At 43.5% G+C, this 14,381-nt stretch overlaps 1 protein-coding gene across 2 annotated transcripts in view; it reads right to left on the bottom strand.

The window, feature by feature from the left end:
• Positions 1 to 2,021: 2,021 nt before the first annotated feature.
• Positions 2,022 to 14,381, bottom strand: part of il17rd (interleukin 17 receptor D) — a 68,840-nt gene continuing 56,480 nt past the window's right edge. For both annotated transcript variants that reach the window (XM_036210792.1, XM_024263664.2), the window contains exons 10-16: positions 14,176 to 14,286; positions 13,830 to 14,014; positions 13,642 to 13,757; positions 4,436 to 4,684; positions 3,870 to 4,358; positions 3,487 to 3,764; positions 2,022 to 3,398 (exon numbers count right to left, since the gene is read on the bottom strand). In XM_036210792.1, coding sequence (XP_036066685.1) covers positions 3,259 to 3,398; positions 3,487 to 3,764; positions 3,870 to 4,358; positions 4,436 to 4,684; positions 13,642 to 13,757; positions 13,830 to 14,014; positions 14,176 to 14,286 — 1,568 coding nt within the window. In that variant the 3' untranslated portion in view covers positions 2,022 to 3,258. The remainder of the gene's footprint in view (positions 3,399 to 3,486; positions 3,765 to 3,869; positions 4,359 to 4,435; positions 4,685 to 13,641; positions 13,758 to 13,829; positions 14,015 to 14,175; positions 14,287 to 14,381) is intronic.

Here is a 14,381-nt window from a genome sequence, read left to right as displayed (position 1 = left end):
TCCTCAGCCTCCCTGGGAAAGTCTATGCCAGGGAACTGGAGAGGAGAGTCCGTCCGATAGTCGAACCTCAGATCCAAGAACAACAGTGCGGTTTCCGTCCTGGTCGTGGAAAAGTGGACCAGCTCTACACCCTCTTCAGAGTGCTGGAGGATTCATGGGAGTTCGCTCATCCAGTCCATATGTGTTTTGTGGATTTGGAGAAGGCGTGAAGAGAGAGCTGAGCCAGAAAGCAAAGCTCTCGATTTACCGGTCGATCTTCGTTCCAGTACTCACCTATGGTCATTAGCTCTGGGTTGTGACCAAAAGAACGAGATCCCGACTACAAGCAGCTGAAATGAGTTTTCTCCGGAGGGTGGCTGGGCGCTCCCTTAGAGATAGCATGAGAAGCTCAGTCACCCGGAGAGAGCTCGGAGTAGAGCTGCTTCTCCTCCACATCCAGAGGAGCCAGTTGAGGTGGCTCGGGCATCTGGTCCGGATGCCTCCTGGACGCCTCCCTGGTGAGGTGTTCCGGGCATGTCCCACTGGGCGGAGGCCCCGGGGAAGACCCAGGACACGCTGGAGAGACTATGTTTCTAACCTGGCCTGGGAACACCTCAGGGTCCCCCCAGAGGAGCTGGAGGAAGTGGCCGGGGAGAGGGAAGTCTGGGCATCTTTGGTTAGACTGCTGCCCCCGCGACCCGGTCCCGGATGAAGCGGAAGAAGATGGATGGGTGGATCATAGGAAATACCATTCTTGGTGACTTTAACATTTTATATAAACATGTTTTATTTTTATTTTTTTTTATTTTCAAAACACTTATAAAAAAACATTGTTCCACCTCTTTTTAATTGAAATTAGAAACTATTTTGACTGTGTGAAATTATCATCAGACCCCAGAGCTGTCAAGACCCTTGAGGCCCTAGAAACTATTAGACTGTCAGATCCTTAACCTTTTATTTTTATTTATTTATTTGAATTTAATCTTTTATATTATGCTTCTATTTCTTCTTTGTGTAAACTCTGCCAACCCCTTGGCTTTGTTCTTATACTTATATGTATACCTTTGAATATTGTCAATAAAAAGTTTGAAAATAAATAAATAAAACAATCATAAACACATTTTGAATATATAATAGTTTGACTTCCAAATCTCAGCAGATGACAAACAGTTTGAAAACAAATGTTTTATAAACATTTGTATTTTAGTCATTTACCGAATTTTATGGCTATTTTTCTGGACTATAAAGCAGAGATATCAAGACTCTTTTTGTAATTTTAAAGTCTTTTTTTTTTAAATAAAAAATTCTATAGTAAAAATTGACTATAAAGCAACCAGTGAATATAGTGAAACCAACAATCATCCTAAAAAGTCTGACCGCAACCATCTTTGAGCTGTATCCTGTGAGATGTATTCTCATTGTAAATATTTTTATTATTTTAATGTTCTTTTTTTAGGCTCGAGTCTTTTTATTGTTATTTTTCTGCATGTCTGCCCTGGGGTCTCTGCTGTAAATCAAAATATATTGCACATTTGACAATAAATAGATCTTGAAACGTCCTTCACAAAGTCTTCTTAAGTCCCTGCAAAGGCCTGAAAATCTGCAATTCTCAATCTGTAATCGATTCAAAAATAGCATCAAAATCCTTTCTGGGACATAGATGAGTTACAAACATCAATCTTTTGAAACTCCAGGAAGGAGTTCATAAGATTTACTCTATTCAATATGAAAAAAAAATCAAAAAGTTAACTTTGGTACTGTCATCACTGTTCAAAAGTAGGAATTAAATGAAAAGTTGGACCTTTTATTTTGAAGGAAAGGGTTTGGAGTTGGCGTGCATAGAGCTTCTGCCTGAGTCCTGCAGGCTCCTGTTTTAAGCATTGATGCATCAGCGCTCAGGGCAGAAAAGAGCTGCCTGTCAAACCGGTTCCTCTGCTTTTACTGCAGGATCATCAGCTTCAGTGCAGCTGAAACATCCCAGCCAGAAACATTTCCAAGGTTCCTCAGTAACGCAGTCAGAGGAGTTTTAACCAGAGATCAGCTCAATTCCACCCAGACAGGGAAAAAGCTTTAATGAAATAGATTTATTCATTTTCTAAATTATTGTAATAAAATAAAAGAGTTTGTATCTAAAGATAATTAAAATAAAAAAATGATCAGCTCACTATACAGAACGGAAACCTTTCATGTAACAATATTTAAAGGTTGGAAGCAACATTTTTCCTGAAGAATCACAGATAAAAATATATTCAGTCAAAAATGAGACTTTAAAGAGTTAAAAGGACTAAATGAGTTCTTTGGTTACAATGGGTGCAAATGGCTGTTCAATAATTTAACAGTTCTGTCATGTTATACCTGTAAAAATGCTTAAAAACACAAACATTATTACATTTAAACAGTTTTCTGGAGTTTGTCAGGAGGTGAAAGCTGTGGTTAAAATGTTTTGTGCAAATAAAAAAAAGAGTTTTAAAGATTTTTGATGAACGTCTCTTTACATGTGACATAATTCTTAAAAATGCAAACTTAGACATAGCAAGAGGGACACTGGCCATCTGGAATTTAAAGGTCTGGACTTCAAGCAAACTTGCATAAAAATAAAACTACTTTCTATGTACATAGATACACTCCTCCATCATGTTGAATCACATTATCAGGTTTTGGTAACGTCTGCAGTTCAATTTTGTCTCATGATAACCGTGTTCATCCAGTTATTGTCTCAACCCTAAACAGAGGAAAAACCTGTTAAATATGGCGTCAGTTTAGATGGAAACTTTCCCTTTAAACTCAAAATATTTGGGATTGCAGGTTTGAAAAAAAACAGTAAGTACTTCCTAGCTATTAAGGTCAGAAAAACACAGACGATGTCACAACGCTCTCACATCCATGTAAAGTTTGAACAGAGCTGATGCAGACAGAGAACATGGCGGCTGGAGCTCCACCAGCCTCTGCATCATCAGAGCATCAAAGCTGATGGGAGCTCTGGACGCTGCAGTTTCCACGGTTACCAAAACGTTCTAGTGATTATTGTGGTTACAAGACACCAAGACACCAAAAGGTGAGGGTCTGACCAGGCACGTGGTTACCATGGCAACAGAGGACTTCCTGGGTAAGGCTGCAACAACGATTACAGCTTAACAACCCGTGGTTACCACCCACAAAGCAGCACTTCAAGGACCTAAGTTTCCACAATTCCGCAAGCCACCTGGAGGCCAAATCCCAGAGTTTGCACAAACACCACCAGGTGACAGCTTCACTCGTCAACTGCAGGTTGGCACCCCCCTACAGTGAAGCAGCACGAGTGAGTGTGTCGTTCTGCTCCAGGTGATGATGATGAGGATGATGGTGGTGGTGCAACTCAGCTTTGCAAACGGTGCCAGTGCTGCAGTGGAGCAATGCGACGGCAGGCAACTCCTCGTCACCTGTGAGACACGCGGCTGCACATGAGTGAAAACCAACAACCCAAAAACACGTGACATGTAAGACGAGCATCCCAGAACGCAGCCTTACCAAGCCCAGATGAAGATGACTCACTGTCTGCCAGGGAGGAACAGTCTGCCTGGTCATGGGACAATCCCTCCATCTGCGGGATGGAAAGCTCTGATGATGGGACAGAGGACTCGTAAATCCCTGAATCGCGAGGAGGCGGGGCCTCCAGAGCAGAGTGGTGGTCCTCTTCTACCAGGGAGGGGACAGTGCACCCCTCATCCTGGGAAATGGGAGGAGCTGAGGCGAAAGAAGAGCAGCAGGACTCTTCGGCAGGAAGTCCAGATCTTTGGTTGATGGATCTAGAACGAAAAGGAAGGCAGTTGGAAGAAGACGGAGAAAAAAAAAATAACAGAGCAAGTTTAATCACAGAAGGAAACAAACTGAAGTCTAAGGATGGGTTTTACCCTGAAGAAGAGCAGTGGGACGCCTCGGGACTCGGACATGGTCCAGGACTTGGACTTGGGCTGATGCTGGGGGCCAGCAACAGCTCGGACCTCTTTGGGACACCATCCACTCTCTCAAGCAGCGGCACCCTAACAGCCACTTCATTCAGAATCAAGCCAGAGTTCAGCATTTTCTCTGGCGGAAGTGACGAGGAGCAGCCAGGCTTTGGGGAGGAGCTTGGACCCGACGGAGGGGCGGGGCCAGCCTGTTTTGAGGAGACTTCAGAGGAGGAGCGTGCTGCAGGCGCCAGCTGTGCCTCAAACCAGTCAGGATTCTGGCTGATGAGCTGGTGCATGTTGCAGATGGACACGTAGAGCGAGCGTCCGGACTTGCTCCTGAAGTAGTTCCTCCTGGAGACGTTCAAAGGCAGTGGGTCGTGGTCAGGGAGACCAGCCTGACTGGAATGGAGCCGACTTATAAGCTGAGGCAGCTGGTCCATCATCTTCAGCCTCGACAGGGGAAATAAAGAAATTATAACCACCACGCTGGTTGGTGCACAGCTGAACCCGTCCTTCAGAGCATTTACCTGGGAGCCAGACTCAGCATGGTGGGGATGTCGCTTTCTGCAGAGTAATCAAAATACACCGTCATGTAGCGGTTCAGATCCTGGTCCCCGCTCTCCTCCGACTGCTTCACCTGCCGCAGCTTCTCTGCGATCATCGCCACAGCCGCAATAAAAAGATCTCCATGTGATCCCCCCACGGGAGAGCTGCTGCTGTTACCACGACGACAGACAGGGGTCTTCCCTTTGCGACTCTTCTTCTCCACATAATACCTGCAGGGACGACAAGGATACCTCAGCGGAAAATTCAGAGCGAAAATAAAACTAAAATCTCTTTAATACTTTTTTATTGTTTTATATCATTTTTAACATTTATGGAGCTCAACTTCAGCAAAGTGATCTGATTCTAAGATTCTCTAAAAATGTTTTCATCATTTCTGAAAAGCATAAACAGGTAAAGATGAGACAGATAAACAAAAGAGAAAATCAGATTTAAAAACACACAGTTCCAACATCCACTTGTGAAATTCAGAAAGAACTAAAAAACTTTGGGACGGTCCTGTAGTTTCAACACAAACAGGGTTTAGAGCAGTGATTCTTAACCATGGGGCCGCGGCCCAATCTCGGTCAAAGAGCACCCCCCAGTGGGCTGCGAAAAAAATTCTGTCCTGAACCTGTGGGCCACCAGGGCTGCGGGACCTGAATGCAGTTTCCTCCCACTCAGTGGAAGTTATATTTATTCATTAAACTTTTTTATAAGGTCTTTTTAATGCTGCTGTTATAAGTTGGACGTCATAGTTTCGTACTGATCAATTGAAATTAATCTTTGAATTTGATAAAAGGGCGAAGATGAAATTTGATCTGACGGCTACAAGGCAGAGCAGAGCGCGGTGGAGAGGTAGCGCGAATCGAACCTGTCTGCTATTACAAATCCCAGATGGAGGAAACAGATTATTATTTTATTATGTTATGGGGTCCGACACGAGTTTACTACAACAACTACCATTGTCAAAGAATCGCGGAAACTCAGCATTTCTCCGCAAAAGTCCCGCCTGCCGCTGTAATGAGAGATGAGCAGCAGAGTCGGCAGACACGCCCCCACCTGTGTGCACACCTGAAATCCAGCTGGATCAAACTTGTCACCAGGGGTGAAAGTAAGCCGGAACGCTCCGGTTTTTTCTCTTTCCCCGCCCCGCGTGCGCGCACGTGGAAGGACGGAGATGTGCTGTGCGTAAAGGCGCACGCTGAAGGGTGGGGATCTGCTGTGCGCAAAGAATGGAGACGTGCTGTGCTCAAAGGCGCACTCAGAAGGGGCACAGTCGCCGCAAGGTGGGGGTGGCGATATTACTGGGGCGCACATGACGGGGTATGGAAGTGCGCTATGTACACACGCAGAGGGGGCGCTAAGCGCGTGCTGGAGCGGAGCGGTCTTGTTCAGTGTGTGACAAAGTCACATAGTGAATGTGAAATGTAAAAAAAAAAAAAAAAAGGGTTCTTCCCAATGTTCATGTTTTTTTTATTATTATCCATATATGTCATTTGAACTGGGGTGATGTATTTTGGGGGATGCTGACTGTTTACCTGGCGGGTGGCAAACCCACCCCCAAGGTAATTAAATGAGGCCGGACAGGTGCGCGCGAGAGGAGGAAGAAGGCGGAAGACGCTCCATCCGCTGCGGCTGCATCTCCTCTCAGCGCGCCAGAGGATCGGAAAAAGGGTTCCTTGCCCACTGGATTTTACCCGTGATCCCAACCTTTGGAGCATCCAGTAGTAGGACGGGGGAACCACGAAGATCTGGACTGGTGGATCATTACGCGCAATTGGAGACGGGCGCATCTCGAAACCAACCGGGCGCCGCGGCCCGCCGGTGAGACCGAGACTTTTTTTCTGTTTTGGGTACCCAAATATTTTTTTGCTGGTATACCAGTTATTTGACTTTGCGGGGGTTTCTTTTTCTTTTTCTTGGAGTACGGGACTATTTGTTTTACGGACAATCAGCGTGGGAGTTTTCTGTTGGACATTTAGAGGCACTGTAGGCCTATCCATTACGCGCGGGACTGAGACGAGTGTTTCATATAAAGAAAAAAACAAAACAACGCAACAACTGTAAATTAAAATAATGTTTTTTCCCCCCTATAAATAGAACTGTTTGTTGAGTGGTCTTTGTTTACTTTTTTGTTTACAGTTCATGAATCAGGTGTGTCATTGATCGATCCCGAAGTTTCTTTTTTAATAACAAACAGTATTTAAGGTGGTGTTTGTTACAAGTGTACAGATCCAGCAGGACATGAATGGACTATGAGTCTAGATCAGAGATCTCCAACCTGAGGCTCTGGAGCCACATGCAGCTCTTTCCCTCCTCCATTGTGGCTGTTTGGGTTTGAAGAAACAAACAATTTGAATAAATGATGGTTTTGTAGCATTGGTTCTTATTCTTTAATTATTTACATTTTTCTATTTATGTTTAGATTTTTAACAAAACTGAGCAAAATTATAGTAAAATGTTTCATCTGCTATCAGAGCGGATTATTATCAGAATGACATCATCTTATTACATTTAGTTTTAAATATATTTGTATTCTACATTAAAGTTGTTGTGTTTGTATTCAATAGTCAAAGGAGAAAAAATATGAGGGAACACTAAAGTACAATGATAGAAAAGATGTTATTACATGTTTAGTTCAAGTAAATCTGCTGCAGCTGCAGGATCTGATCAAACACAAGATGATTTTATCTTGAAAGGAACTTGTATGAGCTACTTTCAAAAGTAAAAGAAGTTAATTTTATAAAGGAAAAAACTCAATTTTAGAGATTATTTTCAAGCAATATTTTATCAATAAATGTCTCATTGGCCACAAAAACATACATAAAGTGTATTGTTCTAACTTTGAGGTGGGACTTTGCGGCTCTTGTTGAATTTTAGTCCAGAGGAAACTGGATCATATGAATCTTAGTAACGGCATAAAAAAAAATCTACTTTCACCCCCTTAATATTTGAATGGGCCTTGAATCACTTTGTACTGGGAAAATTGGGCCCCAGTGTGAAAAAGGTTAAGAACCTCTGGTTTAGAGGACACCTAGAGGCTGATGGTGGAACTGCATGTATGGCACTTCAGAGAGGCCTTGCATGTTTTACATCCCATTCTTATGGAAGTTTTTTTGGGTCATAATTCAAAGTTTTAAGCATTATTCAATTGACAATTCAGTTTGCATTTTGCAATTTGCAATTCAATATTCAATTCAGGCTTGCATAATGATAATTCATTTTGTAATTTACAATTCAATATCACAATCTAAAAAAATAAAACATTGAATAAAAATAAAATCAATCATTGTGAATTGTCATGGGTTTTTGATGTCATAATTCAAATGACAATGCATTTTGTAATTTACAATTCAATATTTAAAAATGACATTTCAATACATGGTTTGGTTCAAAATAATTTTAAAGTAACTTTAAATCTATTGCATAGTAAAATCCCACGCTCTGTTTGTTTCAAAACTCAATTCATCATGGAAAACAGCGCCCCCCGCTGTAATGCATTCTCAGTTTTATCCAGGCGCTCCAAGTCGGTCAAAACTCAAACTGCTTTGCATTCTGTCAGACGCTCATCAGGGCGGGGCCTTCCTCCCCCTATATATGCTAAATCCCGCCTCCACTTCATTTCGACCAGTAAAAAATATTAGAGACTCAACTAAGCAATAGAGTTGTTTGTTGTCGAAGGTTACAGAAGAGAATGCTATTGTCACAGTTCAGATGTCAGCACCCATCTCCAACCACCAGAGGGAGCCCTCACCAGAGTTCGGACTCCTCATGCTCCTCACTACAACTCCCATCAGCCATTGCCATGGATTCCTTCCTGCTCAGCTGTTCATCATCATAATCATGGTCACACAGCATATAAACCCACTCCAGCCTCATTTCCAGTGCGAAGTCTTGTATTACTTAAACTCTGAGCTGTTTTCCCTTTGCCTGTTTATCAGTGCCTTGTCTGCCTTGCTTTTGTGTTTTGACCCTTGCCTGGACTCTGACTACGCTCATGTCTTGCCCTTGCTCATTAAAACATTTGCACATGGATCCTAATGTCTCAGCCTCTTCGTCACAGCTATCTGCTAAAGAGTTAGCTTCTATCTGGATGACTTACACTACAACCGCTGTGTGACAGCTCAAAGAGATTTTGGAGCACAACTTTAGGGCTGCTGTGAACTTTAAGACAGCGGTCCCCAAACCTCGGGCCGCTGACCGGTACCGGTATCGGTCCGTGGCTCACTTGGTACCGGGTCACAGACAGAAAAAAAACGTGCGGTCGGGTGCGCTAGTTCAATGATTTTAACAAGTCTAAAGGTTTAAACTTAGCCTTTGTGGTTAAATTCTCCTTTCACTTCAAAGTAGATGCTAATCAAACGCTAACTTTAGCCGAGTCTGAACTGTGTAAAGGTTAAATAAAGCAAAATAAAACGACACAACCATCGTAAAACGGGTATTTTCTGAATATAATAATAAACGTGAATCCACCGTGTCTTCATCTTTATTATCTGTGTTTGTGAAACATTGGACTGAAGACTGTCGCCACATTTCATTACACAGAGCGGCTCCTGCGGCGTGAGAGCTGATGCCTCCAGAAATCCGTTTTTGTCGAGGAAGACTCGGTTTTGTCTATAAACAGCAGATTTTTTTCTGTGAAGTCGAAGGTCCCGCTTTAGTTCCTCACTGGTTGTTTCCTGCCCGAAAGAGAGGTTCTGAATACGTCTTATTGTTTTGTTTTTGTTAGGTTGGAGCTACGAACTAAGTAGCTAGCTGCTCTCAGTCAAGAGACCCACACGGATGTAAAGAGCGATGTCCGGGAGTTTTCAAAATAAAATGACTGCTAATGCAACACAGTGGTTGCAGTAGTAGAGAGAGAGAGAGAAGAGGAAAGTCACTAGTGTTGGACTGAGAGTTGGGACTTTGAATGTTGGAACTATGACAGGAAAGGGTAGAGAGTTAGTGGACATGATGCAGAGGAGAAAGGTAGACATACTGTGTGTCCAGGAGACCAGGTGGAAAGGTAGCAAGGCTAGAAGTTTAGGAGCAGGGTTCAAGTTGTTCTATCATGGTGGAGATGGGAAGAGAAATGGAGTAGGAGTTATCCTAAAGGAGGAGTTTGTTAGGAGTGTTGTGGAGGTAAAAAGAGTGTCAGATAGAGTGATGAGTCTGAAGATAGAAATGGAGGGTGTCATGTTCAATGTTGTTAGTGGGTATGCCCCACAGGTAGGATGTGAGCTGGAAGAGAAGGAGAAGTTCTGGTTGGATCTTGATGAAGTGATGATGAGCATCCCTGGAAATGAGAGAGTTGTCATTGGTGCAGATTTCAATGGTCATGTTGGTGCAGGAAACCGAGGTGATGAGGAGGTGATGGGCAGGTTTGGTATCCAGGAGAGGAATGTAGAAGGACAGATGGTGGTTGATTTTGCAAAAAAGATGGAAATGGCGATAGTGAATACATTCTTTGAGAAGAGACAGGAACATAGAGTGACCTATAAGAGTGGAGGTAGAAGCACACAGATAGACTACATCTTGTGTAGACGGTGTAATCTGAAGGAGATCAGTGACTGTAAAGTAGTGGTTGGTGAGAGTGTTTCCAGACAGCACAGGATGGTGGTGTGTAGAATGACTCTGGTGGTGAAGAAGATGAAGAAAGAGAGGGCAAAGGCAGAGAAGAGGACAAACTGGTGGAAGCTGAAAAAAGAAGATTGTTGCATGACTTTTAAGAAACAGTTGAAACAGGCTCTGGGTGGTCAGGAGGTACTCCCAGATGACTGGATAACTACAGCTAATGTGATCAGGGAGACAGGTAGGAGTGTACTTGGTGTGTCATCAGGAAAGAGAGTTGATAAGGAGACTTGGTGGTGGAATGAGGAGGTGCAGGAGTGTATACGGAGTAAGAGACTAGCTAAGAAGAAGTGGGACACTGAGAGGACTGAGGAGAGTAGACAGGAGTACAGGGAGATGCAGCGTAAGGTGAAAGTAGAGGTGTCAAAGGCCAAACAAAGAGCTTATGATGACTTGTACGCTAGGTTGGGTAGTAAGGAGGGAGAGACTGACCTGTACAGACTAGCAAGGCAGAGAGATCGAGATGGGAAGGACATGCAGCAGGTTAGGGTGATCAAGGATAGGAATGGTAATGTGGTGACAGGTGTCAGTGGTGTAATGGAAAGATGGAAAGAATACTTTGAAGAGTTGATGAATGAAGAGAATGAGAGAGAACAAAGAGTAGAAGAGGTGACGGTTGTGGAGCAGGAAGTAAGAAAGATTAGTAAAGGTGAAGTGAGAGGGGCTTTGAAGAGGATGAAGAGTGGAAAGGCTCTTGGTCCTGATGATATACCTGTGGAGGTATGGAAGTGTCTAGGAGAGATGGCAGTGGAGTTTTTGACCGGGTTGTTCAACAGGATCTTAGGTGGTGAGAAGATGCCTGAGGAATGGAGGAGAAGTGTGATGGTGCCCATTTTTAAGAATAAGGGAGATGTGCAGAGTTGTGGTAACTACAGAGGAATAAAGCTGATGAGCCATACAATGAAGGTGTGGGAAAGAGTAGTGGAAGCCAGACTAAGAGCAGAAGTGAACATTTGTGAGCAGCAGTATGGTTTCATGCCAAGAAAGAGCACTACAGATGCAACATTTGCTTTGAGGATGTTGATAGAGAAGTACAGAGAAGGTCAGAGAGAGCTCCACTGTGTCTTTGTAGATCTGGAGAAAGCTTATGACAGAGTGCCCAGAGAGGAACTATGGTATTGTATGAGGAAGTCTGGAGTGACAGAGAAGTATGTCCGAGCAGTGCAGGACATGTATGAGGGCTGTAAGACAGTGGTGAGGTGTGCTGTAGGGGTGACAGAGGAGTTCAAGGTGGAGGTGGGATTACATCAGGGATCAGCTCTGAGCCCCTTCCTGTTTGCAATGGTGATGGACAGACTGACGGATGAGGTTAGACAGGAATCACCATGGACTATGATGTTTGCAGATGATATTGTGATTTGTAGTGAGAGCAGGGAACAGGTGGAGGTGGAGTTAGAGAGGTGGAGGTTTGCCCTGGAAAGGAGAGGAATGAAGGTTAGCCGCAGTAAGACAGAGTACATGTGTGTGAATGAGAGGAACCAGAGTGGAAGAGTGAGGTTACAGGGAGAAGAGATAAAGAAGGAGGAGGAGTTTAAGTATTTAGGGTCAACAGTACAGAGTAATGGAGAGTGTGGAAAAGAAGTGAAGAGGAGAGTGCAAGCAGGTTGGAATGGGTGGAGAAAAGTGTCAGGTGTGATGTGTGACAGAAGAGTTTCAGCACAAATGAAAGGAAAGGTGTACAAGACTGTGGTGAGACCAGCCATGTTGTTTGGACTAGAAACAGTGGGACTGAAGAAAAGACAGGAAGCAGAGCTGGAGGTAGCAGAGATGAAGATGCTGAGGTTCTCTTTGGGAGTGACCAGGATGGATAGGATCAGGAATGAATACATCAGAGGGACAGCACATGTTAGAGGTTTTGGAGATAAAGTCAGAGAGGCCAGACTGAGATGGTTTGGACATGTTCAGAGGAGAGACAGTGAATATATTGGTAGAAGGATGCTGAGTCTAGAGCTGCCAGGAAAGAGGTCTAGAGGAAGACCAAAGAGGAGGTTTATGGATGCAGTGAATGAAGACATGAAGGTGGCTGGTGTTAGAGTGGAGGATGCTGAAGACAGGCTTAGATGGAGGAAACTGATTCACTGTGGAGACCCCTGAAGGGAAAAGCCAAAAGGGAAAGAAGATCAGACATGAACAAAAACAAAGAGGAGTGATGTTAGAACCACGGCTGAGCTAACAGCAGCTCACTGACCGCAGTAGAAAACATTACAACAGGAATACGTTTGACTTTAATGTCAGACACGCTGGAATTGTCTGACTTTTGATCTGTTTATAATGATTATGTGATCATGGAAATTTAGGAAACTTTGAACTGGTGAGAAAAGATCTTCTGCAGCTCCACATCTCAAAGACAAAGCTAATGGTAGCGTTAGAATTAGCACAGAATAAAAGAATAAAATCATAATTACCTTCATAATCAAACAAGCAGCATTCACTGAAGTTTCTTTAACCTTCATCTAACTTTAACCCTTGTGCTTTTCTAGGGATATTGACATCAAAGTAGGGTCATCTGGACCCCACTAGACAGCGCGCTGAACTTTAATTTATCTTCACTGGTGACCGTGGCAGACATAAAATCCTGTCCACTTTTGTCATGGGAGAGATCACACATCAATTCAAGGGTGGGGTCATATGGACCCCATAAGATAGCAGGAGGATAACCATGTTGTCAGAGAGAAATAATCCACGACTGGTTTAATATCATCCAGAGGAATTTGGAGAAACAGCTGAGCTGCTGTTCTGACTGCAGACAGGATTACTGACATTTGTACTCTGATTTGTGAACAATCTAAGAGGAGAAAACGAATACAACCAGGTTTGACATTTATAAAATAAATATTGTACACATTTTTGCCATAATTGTTTGGGTTACATTTTATTACTTACATAAAATTGCTTTGAACAGTGTTAATCTGCCAGCTTTGCTGCTCTAAACCATATAAACTGAAGGCGACTCCGCACTTGACCCGCAATGCGTGACGTCATCTGAAAAGGGTCTTTTGTTGGAATAGTAGTTGGTCTTTTTGAGAAAAAACTACATATTGACTATTTTTGTTGAAATTTATTTTTGAAAACTATTGCAACTTTAAGGAAAAATAGCTGCAACTTCCAGCTTTTTGTGCTGCAACTATTAGAAAAAATGCTCATGAGATCAAGGAGGGAGTATTAATCTATACAGACTGCAGAGTTCCCTTTTTTTTACATTTTTGATGATGGAGTGCCGCAGGATTTTTGTCAAGGAAAACATGTACCTTGGCTCAAAAAAAGGATGAAAAACACTGTTAAGGTTAATGTGGGCATTTGAGCAGGTCTCAGTATCTACATGTGAATGCTGTGAATCTCAGAGTAGATCTTATGAACTTCAGGTGAATCCCAAAAATAAGATCAGAACGCCGCCTGAAGCCAACTGTTTGTTGCAGAAGGCCATCAGAAGGACATGAATGGAGAGGAAACATCAAACTTGGGTTTTCTGAGAGAATATGAACGATGATGTGAAGGAGCATGGGTCTAAGGCTTTAGCTTTAAACAGTCTCCATAAACACGACTACATCCCACAGACCGACAGCACTGAGGTTGATACCTTAAACCTTTGGAGCACACGGTGATGATGAAGTTAGCTTCATCCAGCTGCCTGCTCAGCCAGGACATCTGACCTTCTTTGCACATCTCCAGGTGCTCCCACAGGTCCAGCACCACCTGAGCAAAGAGCCAACAAAACTTAGAAACGTGTCTTTTGTCTCCTGGACGGGGTCAGGTCACCGCCCACACCTCACAGCCGCAGAAGTCCTGGAGGAAGTAGGCGAAGCTCTGGATAACGCTGGTGTGTTTAGAACAGTCCCTGCTGGAGTAGCAGATGAAGACTTTGGGGCGGGGCCACGGCCGCTCACTGTTAAGGGCTGCACTTTGATTGGATGACTCACTGCTCTCCTCATCCAGGTGACTGTAAATGTTTTCTAAAAGAAGAAACATCCAAGTTGGAGAAACTCATTAACCTGTATAAGGATAACAAAACCTCAACTTCATTCGAGATTAACTTCAGTTAAAATTGAAACCCCAGAACAGCAAGTTTTTAGGAGCATCGACCAACCTGAGAATCACAGACAAACTGCCTTACCTTGCTGCTTCTTGCGACACATTACAGTGAAGAGGGTGGCAAATGCAGACATGATGACCAGCGGCACAGTGATGGCCATGGCACGGATTGGCCCCGCCCAGGGGGAGTGGACTGGTGGATGAAACAAATGACACCATGAGACAAACTAACACGACCTTTTAACAGCTGAGCTGAAAGTTCATCTGAAGAGCTGAAGAAGAATTTTA

Source organism: Oryzias melastigma, unplaced genomic scaffold (genome assembly GCF_002922805.2).
Source record: "Oryzias melastigma strain HK-1 unplaced genomic scaffold, ASM292280v2 sc00246, whole genome shotgun sequence".
Classification (NCBI taxonomy): domain Eukaryota; kingdom Metazoa; phylum Chordata; class Actinopteri; order Beloniformes; family Adrianichthyidae; genus Oryzias; species Oryzias melastigma.
This window is presented reverse-complemented; position numbering and strand designations above follow the sequence as displayed.